The sequence below is a fragment of the Silurus meridionalis genome, chromosome 15, assembly GCF_014805685.1.
Source record: "Silurus meridionalis isolate SWU-2019-XX chromosome 15, ASM1480568v1, whole genome shotgun sequence".
NCBI classification, from domain to species: domain Eukaryota; kingdom Metazoa; phylum Chordata; class Actinopteri; order Siluriformes; family Siluridae; genus Silurus; species Silurus meridionalis.
In genome coordinates, this window is record NC_060898.1 from 22426416 (window position 1) to 22436982 (window position 10567).

Below are 10567 nucleotides of genomic sequence, written 5' to 3' on the forward strand. Positions count from 1 at the left end.
TACCTTCCGTGAAGGTTCCGTCTGCTTCCTGGGTTTCTTCTTAGTGGCGAATATGTGATCGTACTCCTCTGTCCACTCGATGAGTCTTTTGCTTGGCTTTCTAATGCGTTTGCTCTCTGGAAAAGACAAATTTAATGTTGTGACAAAACAGACAAAAGTGTTAGGATGTACAATAACAGTTCCTCTAGCCCTTATCTTACCTGTGGGGAAACTAGAAATCTCACAGGCATTCGGAGTGATGTTTGTTGTGTTCATGGATATCGATGAAGCAGGTGCTGTCTTTTCATCACCAGTTTCCACCGTCCTTTTCTCTTCTGAAAGCAATATGTGCGCACGTCCTGGTCCTTGATCGCTTTTGTTCTCCGCCTCCGCCTTTCTGTTGTCCTGTTCAAACTTCTGCCAGCGTTTTTTAGGTACACTTCCAAAAAAACTATTCTCCAAGTCCTCAGTGAGGAGCTTGAACCCCACTGTTGGCGCCTTATCTGATTTCGCATGTTCTGGCAACCCAGAAGGCAGAGAAATGCTATTACGGCTCTTCCTAACAGCAGGTTGACTTTTTCTGCTAGGTTTTTTAACCGGTTTTGGTAACACAGAGAAGCTCGGACCCTGCTGAACAACACAACCATTGACCTCCCTCATATCAGGACCAAACTTGCCAGTTATTTTTCTTTGTTTGGACTTCAAGCTAGAACTTTTGCTCTGCCCATACTTCTTCAGACCTGACGACGTGCACAGATCTTTATCATTTTTAACACGACCTGTATTAGCCTTTTGAACTTTTTCTGAAATCACAGGGGGCTCTGCTTTAATGAGCTTTTTTGGCGGTAACGGCTCCATGACTAAGGGTCGGCCATCTTTTTCTCGACTATCATGTATATCCTTCAACAGCATCAGGAACGTGCTGTATTTATAATTCACATCCGGACGAAATGTTGCAGACTTTCCATTTGTCTCGTTTTCCAGTGACTTGAAGGTTATTTCTCTCATGTCGTTCTCCTCTGGAATATTTACACGGAACGGAGATGGTGTAGAAACCATCGACCCCCGATTCCCTCGATTCTCTTGTTTTAACTCTGACGATTTCAAACCGACCAGTTCAGAGGATATCAAACAAGATTCGTCTTCCAATTTGACTTCGTTGTCTTCCAGATCGGACGGATCTACAGACGCCTTGGAAACAATTTTAGCTTTCCTGTCCACTTTTACGTTGGACCCTGCGGAAAAGTTTGGCTGGGTTGGTTTTAGTTTTCTCTTTTCAGTAGAAGCACATCTCGTAATGCATTTATCGTTCTCAGGTTCACTACTTGACAGATGTTGTTTGAGATCTTGGCTAGATGGCGGCTGTAGCTGAGCGTCTTCCATTGCTTTCAGCGCTCTAGTCATCAATCGACTGCTAGCCGGAAGACATGCGACTCTCTTGTCGAGGGGTTGTTTAGAATCTACATACTGCTGTTCAGATCCGGTGTCTCTGGATTTCAAACTTCCAGACTCAGGAATCTTGATCTTACATGATACTTTACCAAAAGAGCAATTGACAGACTTAATTCCTGCACGACTAAACACCCCGCTAGTTTGTCCTTTTCCAGCTTTGCTAAACCACAAACCACCCTGGACTTCAACATTCTTCTTTGCATCTTTATCGTTCTGGATTGTAATTTGTCTAACAGGGTGATCTGGAGTGGCGTTCTGTGAGGCTCGGCCATCGCTTTTGGAACATCGGCGGATTTGCGGCACGGAGTCGATGTCGGAATAGGGATTATCCAGCACCTCGTCTTCGCTTGTCTTTCCACAGACTAACTTGTCATACTTTGTAAAAAACACAGCAGAGGACTTCTTTGGCTTCTTTTTGCATTTCGACTTGCTCAAAGCGCTTCGGTCTTTATGTGAAATCTTCCCATTGGCTTGGCAACCGTTTTCAGGGATTCCCGGGAGCAACCGGGAGTTAGACACCTTGACTTCTTGACTTTTCGTTTTTCCATTAGCTGAGCTCGTTTCTTCTAATTCGGACATTAGAACGGGTATCTTGGGCTTATCCAGGAAATGCGCCTCAGCCTCAGCAACACTACAACTCCACGAGCTCAGAAAGCGTGTGGGCACCTAGAATAGGAATATAAAAGATACAATAACTAATTCGTTAAAGGTGTTTGGTCAAATGTTGTGATAAAATGAGAAAAGAAAAAAAAACATTAATGAGGTAAAAGTGGTCTCAGCTTGGTCTTACCCCTCGCTGTGGACCGGGGAGATTGTGAAACTGATATTCACCAACAAATATATGCATGGCTTTCTCAGAGACCCAGGCCTCTTCCTCAGGTTTCCCAAACGTCTTAATATAATATTGGCGACAGGGATTATCGCTCGACTCTGACAAAACCACAGCACAGGAAAGAAAAATAAAACGCTGGGGGTTTTAGTACTATAGGTTAAAAAAGTCAATTTTCTTGTACTTTTTTTGGCTCACGTATGACCTCAATCTTCAAATTAGGAACCGATTCCAGCACACCAAAGTTTGGCACTTAAAGTCCACACTGAGCTTTCTAATGTGAATGAGGTGGAATCAAAAAGTTTCAAAACTTGCTCTGTTTACACAAAAGTACTTTATTTATCTACACACTATCACCTTTAAAATAGTCCCCTTGCTCTCCTGCCACTCCTGGAATGTGTCCTGGAAGTCTTGCAAGGGTTTCCAAATGGTTTCGAGCCCCTCGAAGGTCTTCCAGTGATGCGCTTTTGAAGCGCACATTCTGCTCAAAACACCTCAAACGACTCGTCACGGCGTCGCCGTATGTCAAACGTACATCAAGTCGAACGTCTCTGTGGCAGATTTGCCCAGATTCATGCAGAGTTTCACGTTTGCTCTTTGTTCTAACTTGCCCATGATGAAATCGCGGACGTGGTTACACCATTCGACTCGAAACTTTTTGATTCCACCGCATATTGTATTTGCAATATTAGAATTCCAGATCAGGATTTAAGGTGTTGCAGGAAACTTCAGTAAATGAACCTACTTTTTATTCGGTGATATGTTTCCAGTGTAGGATCGCTGATCACGCGGCATGGCCACCAAGGCCTACGGTTGAACTTGACCCAGGTAACTTCACCTTCAAGGTACTTTACTGGTGGAAGAGGCTTCGGCTTAGCATTGTTTATCTGTTGACAGAAAAAAAAAAGATTTGAAGTGAATAAAACATACAAGAAATAAAACCATGCATCTTCCTTTTGTTTCTATGCAACAAACTCGTTCATTTAACTTAATGAAGAGTACTTTTGACCAAACGAATCTTGAAATGTCCAGATGTTCCACTTTACGTTCATTGAAAAATCCTCCCTTAGCATAAAGAACAGAACTCTACACGCCGAAGATCTTCTTCACTAGTTGGAGATTCTTTCTTGAGATCCAGTTCATCCCAGAGCAGTTCAGTAGGATTTAGGTGAGGTGACTGGGCAGAACTTTCCATGATAGATATCACTCCAGACGTCTGTTTGCCTTTAAATAACTCTTACAGAACTCAGACGTACGCATCGAATCATCGTCTTGTTGTACGCAGTCGCAGTCCAGACGTAACTGCATGGTGTTGAAGTATGGAATGGTTGCGATGTTGGTTCACTTTCACTTTCTGGAATAAGTCTCCAACCTTCCCTGCTCCAAAACAACCCCAAAACATTAAACTTCCACCTCCATGTGTGAGTGTGGGGGTTGAGGGAGTCTGATCACATCTTCTTCTGTTCTCTATCTCACAAGTTCTTCTGGTGAAGATAAAAATTTCCCATTTGGACTCCACAGAACTTTTCTTGTAGTTATTCAATGTCCAATTCTTGTGTGTTTTTGCCTTTTTTGCAAGTTTGTTGCATAGAAATCTATATAGAGTTTCAGATATCTCTCAAAAACCTTTAATTATGTTTCTATAATCCAATTCAAGGCCTCTGAGGTAAACTACATAACATACAGACACAAAATAAGCTTTATAGTTACACTGCTGAGCCTCTGATTATATTATTTCTAGCATTTGAATTTGAGGTTTCTACTGGATGGGAGTTTCAGCTCAATGAAATACATCTTTGTTTAATTTAAGTATTAAATATATTCCACTGAAACGAAGAAAATCCAGCACAGAACTTGAATGAAGTCTGTTTTGAGTGTGCTGCTTCACTTGGACTCAATTAGATTTCATGAAGTAGTAAACCTACGTACCACAAGTTATAGAACAAATGCTTAGCTTAGCTTGTAAGCTAATCAGGTACACAATACATCTGTATTTAATGGAAAAATTCTCCATGAAAATCTTTTTTTATAAACACATTTATTCCAGATTTTTAAATTTTTGTATATGCGTACATTTATATTACATTTACTACTATTTTATTACGCGTATGTTTCCTGTGCCTTGTTGCACTGTGGGACAAGAAAACACTTTTTTCTGCATCGCAATCACACGTTTTTAATATGTATTTAGCCAACAGAACAACTACGAGCTCTTGAACCATATAATTAAAAACACAATCTTCATCTTGACCTAAAGAAACCAAATGCAGCAGCACTTTAGTACTTTAGGTCCAAAGATTCAAATTTCATGCTAACAGTGCGCTAATCGTTTTATAAATTGCTAATAACTAGCCAAGTTACACTGCTGGACCAAAAATATTGCATCTGCTATTCAACCATGTGGTTCTGTTAAAAGTTGGAGACGCACAGTGGCACAGGACGTCTTTGGATGTGGTAGCATGAAATTTTCCAAGCTTTGGAGTTGAAGATTTTGCTGAGCTCTGACTTCAATCTTATTCAATCTGACTTTACTAAACAGAATGCATCTCCACAAAATCTGGTGGAACATCTTCCTAAAAGATTGAAGTTTAGTATAACAGCAAAATAGGAAAAAGCAAAAAAAATTAGAACAAGAACTTGCCGCCATTTCGTCATCACGGATGCCCTCCAGAGATCCTGGATCGTAGTCGCCATGCTCTGACTCTTCCAAGTCATGTTTTCCTGACCTACAGGCCTTTGTTCTTTTTTTGCCTTTAGATGGACCATGGTGTCTATCCAAAAGTCTGCATTTCTGCTTTAGATTTGTATCTTCTGTATTGCTGCTACAAGGCTTTTCAGGCAAAGACCTCAGGCCTGTGTCTTCATCTTCCTCCTCATCCTCGAACAAAATCGACTCAAAATGTAAGCTGTTTGCGAACGGACTGGACGAATCGAGACTGAACGCCGGACTGGGAGGAGACATGCAAGTACTATCTTCAGTTCTAGAATCAGGCAAAGCTGTGTCCATGTTTTGTACGTTTCAAGAAGCTTAAAGTGCCATTGAGTCAACTCATTACTCGTACTCGTGGACTGTGTGGATTCTAAATCAGATCCAGAGAGTTTTCCTTGGAGGTCTGGAGGTCCTTGGAGAACCGTCAGCAGTCCTTCGTTTTGGATTCCGCTATGTGGAAGCGAGACTTGAAGGCTGAGCTTCAGAACAAGTGCAATAGGTGATGTTTTCCATATGATAAGAATGAAGATGTTCAGCTTTTCTGGAGGACGTCCGATCATTCAAGCATCCGTATCGGCCCCTTGCCTCGGACACAACTGTAAAATAATTCACACAATAATGAAATAAATCAATATATTAAGGTGTGTTAGATACAGCGACCTTCTTTTAGAACCTATTCCAATGTAAAATGGCAGTACATTGCATTCACACACTCACTCACACCCAGGAAACATCTACACTCCGTTCGAAATACCTTAGAAATGGGAACTCCTTACAAAGTGAAAGGAAAATGCATGGATGCTAACATCCTTCTGTTAGCATCAAGCTAGTCATCTTCATGAAATGTTTACGATATTCCTCGGAAGTCAGCGTACAATTAAATGTAGTGGAACGCATGTAAAAGTGTCTGAATGCTGTCACTCCACAAGCTGTGAGCAGCCATGTTGATCTGAAGTCAAAGCTCTGAACTCTGGGTTGAGGACACCCAAGGAATCTCAGGGAATTCCAAATTGAAAAAATTACTTCTTTGCCCGAAATTCATCTGGAAGCAGAAGTGGTGTAACCAACATCCTGAGCTTGTCTTTAAGAGGCACGAGAACCCGATTGAAATCTTTAGGAACACGAGAAGAACATGCAACTTCCACAAGCAAAAACACGGATCAACATGCCTGAATCAAAGCTTAAAGTTATAGGATGCACTGCTCTGCTAAACCTGGTTTAGGTTTGGGTCTTCATCTGTGATCAGGATCTCACAAGAATTTAAGTGTGCTCAGAAAGGTCATCACACATCTCACAGGGTTCGCAGTAGACCTCAGGTAGACAAGACGAGAAAACCTGTGGAAGTGTTTAGGAATATTGAACATGGACATTGCTGAACATGCAGCAGGACTTCTGGCGCGCGTGTTGTGTGTATGTGTATGTGTGTGTGTGTGTGTGTGTGCAGCCGCCCTTGCGTGCTCCTTGGCGCACATGTATGACACACACTGCTGACGAATGCGCGCGATCCTCTCATCATCCTTGAGAGGAAGTGCAGGAGAAGATGAAGAAGATGAAGAAGTTTATTTTCACATGAATTTCAGATGCGGTTGTCGCACGTCGGCGCGCGCGGGCGCTTTGGAAAGACAGCACGCTCGAGGAGGTTCTTCTTCTTCTTCCTCTTCCTCTTCTCATGGATGTTTAGCCTCCTCGTATAGTGTTCCTCACCCTCACCTCACACACACACACACACACCTTACAGTGATCAACCTGCGTCCAAATCCCGTTATTAAATTAAATGCGTCTAAAAAATCTTACCATTCACGTTCTCGCACGCGCTCTTGGACATGCGGCCTTTTTCCTCCAAAACAATGTATCTGTGTGTGTGTGTGTGTGTGTGTGTGTAAGCAAATCACTAGGCCGAGAAACCTGAGCGCATAATTCTTGACAGTGACGCTAGCGGCCCCTTTCTAAACAAAATACACTCACACACACATGCACACACACACACACACACATTCACACGCACACACTGCGCCACCGGACTCACGAACACGTTACCGGGGGGCTCTTACTTTCTCTCCATTGAAACGGTGATGGTTTCTTCTCGGCGTGTCGACCTGCCCCCGGTTGTGTCTCGAGCCCCTGCCTGCCTGTGTGTATGAGTGTGTGTCATGTGTGTGTGTGTGTGTGTGTGTGTGAACAGCCAATCCGTCGCGGCTCTGGCTGTCCTGCGCTACATTTGTTACTTTAACACTTCCTAAAACACCGTACCCACACACACACACACACCTGCCACCATGATGTTGATGATGATGATGGTTATAATGATGATGATGATAATGATGATGATGATTCCTCACACACACACACATACACACACATGCATACACACAAACGCTACAACGTTATATACCTTTAAAAGTGCTTTGAAGTCACGTCATCAATCAGACCCACGCAGGTCCACGCGGCTCACGTTTGCACGTGACTCGGGGTATTAAGCTTATTGCGTGTTTTTTGTTTTGTTTTTTTGTTGTATGATGCGCACGTTGGATTCACGGTTTTTTTTGTTTTCTTGTTATGGGTTTGCTCGCTTCAAAATGGAGTCTGAGACCGAAACAGGCCACAAAGTGTTAACATCTCGAGAAGTTCACGAGGCTGGAGTTGGACGAGAAGGAGCGCGAGCTCTGTGCGACTGCATCAAAGGTCGAAGGAGGCCATTTTGTCAAGCGCGTGCGGACGATGACACGCAAACCGAGATCGGGTGTAAACGGGTTTTTAATCCAGATGTGCACACACACATATATATATATATATATATATATATATATATATATATATATATATATATATATATATATATATATATATATGCACGCAGCACAGAAAGCATGCGTGCGCGTGCGTAAAATTCACCACGCACGCACTTCCTAACACGCCTTTAGAATGAAAGTGCCACACTTAATTGCACGCGCTTCCACTCATGCCCCAAGATTTTGCCCACCGTCTGCTCGACACTCCTGCAGTTTGTCTTTAAGGAGGTGGGGGAAATGGAGGAAACGCCACCAGCCTCCATCTTTGCATAGTCCACCATGTTACCTCCAGCCCAGGACTAATACAATCCATCAATAAGTGCAAAATTTAGACTATTTATTCCAAGAATAAGACAATTATTCCATATTTTTGTTGTTTCTATCTGGGACTTTGACACCCAAAACCCTTTAACCCTTGGAGTATTTTTTTTAAATAACTAATAATCCTATAATCTCATTAGTTTTGATGATAGTTTCGGTTTATTGTGGGTGAGAAAACTGCCCCTGCTTCGCCCCACCCCTTAACCCAAACTTGATTGCCCCTTGAAAACTCACTCTAGTGTACTACATAGTGAGGGAGAATTAGTGCGCCACCTGGAGTGTGAGATACTCAGTGCAGTAGAGTGGTGTTTGATTTCAAATGGATTAGGCCTGCTGACTACCTGACTGACTGAACAGCGACTCCTGTGGAGGACAATGATACTACAACTGCACATTTCAGTTTAATAAAAACTATATTCCATTTTATTCATCAAATGTTTGGGCAAGATTTTGGTTTGAATACCAATGTTTGGAAGAAGGTCTAACATTGGTTGAGCAAGGACCACTGTTGCCAGTAAAGAGGAAGAAGTCATTCTGAGATGGAAGAGCAATATGTTGTGGCAGTAACGGATGGATCTTACCACATCGATAAACCTCCTCCTTGGCTATCAAAAAAAAGGCTGAAAATGTAATTCCGAGAGGTGTTGGCCAGCTGTCAGGCTATGGTGGTCTATCGCCACTTCAGGGTATAATAGACTTCATACTGATATTTATTCACTCAATGATCTTTACTAATCACTTTATTCTGGTCAGAGTTGTAGTAGATCCAGATCACACAAATATCAGGCAAAAATTCCACATATGGCAACATGTTTACACTCATATTCATACACATGAGGGGTTTGTGAAGATGTGTGTAAGGGTTCTCGGTTTGAGTGTGTCCAATGAATGAGCAAAATCAGAGACACAAACCATATCGATAATGTTATCGATGAAACCAAAGCCCATATTATGTAAAAAAAAAATACAATAAATGACACAACAAATGACAGCAAAAACAACGCAAAAAAGACCTGACAGCCCTAACTTGAGGGAAACTGGGGAACTGAGAGGAATCCCACAAGGAAATGGGGAGAATTTATGCAGAAGGTTACTGAACAGTTACAGAAAACTAATAGATGAACTAATGAATGATTTTGGTCTCGCATTTAACATTGAAGCTCTGAGATTTATTTGGTCGTCTGCAAACAGACAGATGCTTTATGATTTTGCTGAAAGAAATTGATGATAAATAACCTGATATAATGTACTGGAAGGTTTGCCCAAGATTGCAATGACTATTAAACATATCTTAAATGGTCTAATGTGCCAAAAAAAGGTCTGAGCAATAACATAGTTATTATATATTCCAAGTTAAATCAGTTTGCAATAGAAGGCTGTTTTTGGACAAATAACAGCTTTATTAAAAAATAGTTTTTATAGTTTTCCTAAAACAGAGGTCCCCAAACTACAGTCATATTTTGCTAATTTTCTTTTAAATATGTTTTACTTACATAATTTCTGTATTTGATAATAAAGGTTCTTTTTCAAACTGAAATTTCTCTTAGTTAATAATAGAAGTCGAGGCACCAATAATTTTGATAGCTGGAACTATCGGATTTCGGGAAAAAAATCTATATCGATAGTTTTTCCGGCTTCCGGTCCGCTGTCATTACGAGAGCGGCCTCTAGAGGCGAAGCACGGACACGACATGCTGTTTGTTTTTACACATGAGACTGTGCGCTGCACAGAGTGCGCTGTATTATATTTATTATTAAAATTTGTTGAATATATCATTATATTTACTAATTAATATACTCATATTTATTCAGTTTAGCACATTTTCATCATTCATTACTTTTTTATTATTTATTTTTGGAATAAATAAAGTTCAGTACTATTTTAGAGACAGCGTTAAGTAGTTGTTTTTTCCAGTATCCATTTTAAAAACTAACAGTTGATTTATCGGTTATCAGCGAGTATGATCCAACCTATCGGTTTGGGTAAAAAGAGAAATCGGTCAACCTCTAGTTATTACAGTAGCCTAAGTATTTGTTAGATTAAGCCACAAACCATATGCATATGCATTTGCATATGTAAATGTTTTGATTTCAGTAGCAGTAAATATGAATTAAAGGTCATTATGACAGTAATAATGCTCTTTTAATAGGCAATATATCTCTTTAAAAGAGAAAAAGAGAAAAAAACTTTGGGGACCCCTGCACTAATGGTTTTCAGTCGATGGACACGTCTTGATTGGAAACAAGTTCAGTCCTAAGTGGTACTCATTCGAATGTCTAAAATAGCATTAACAAACCTAAAATAACCCATGACCAAATATAACTCTAATTGTGTAATCATTGAGTTTATTTCATCTGCCGGGAGCAAAAATGAATTGATACACATTCTACATTTCAATGACATATTTTTTGGATATTGCTGAAGGTGGCAGCGTTAAAGATTCTGTGATTTTCATCAAGAGTGGCGAAAATAAGGATTAGGACAGGA

The 10567-nt window shown here is 40.9% G+C and overlaps 1 protein-coding gene across 4 annotated transcripts in view; it reads right to left on the bottom strand.

The window, feature by feature from the left end:
• The window catches only part of nsd1b (nuclear receptor binding SET domain protein 1b), a 26954-nt gene extending 19303 nt beyond the window's left edge, over positions 1-7651 (bottom strand). Inside the window, exons 1-6 of one of the 4 annotated variants that reach the window (XM_046867878.1) lie at positions 7363-7651; positions 4902-5566; positions 3006-3147; positions 2222-2361; positions 201-2097; positions 4-116 (exon numbers count right to left, since the gene is read on the bottom strand). In XM_046867878.1, the coding sequence (XP_046723834.1) occupies positions 4-116; positions 201-2097; positions 2222-2361; positions 3006-3147; positions 4902-5267 (2658 nt within the window). In that variant the 5' untranslated portion in view covers positions 5268-5566; positions 7363-7651. The other 3 variants (XM_046867877.1, XM_046867876.1, XM_046867879.1) reach the window with 3 other exon arrangements.
• Positions 7652-10567: the final 2916 nt, after the last annotated feature.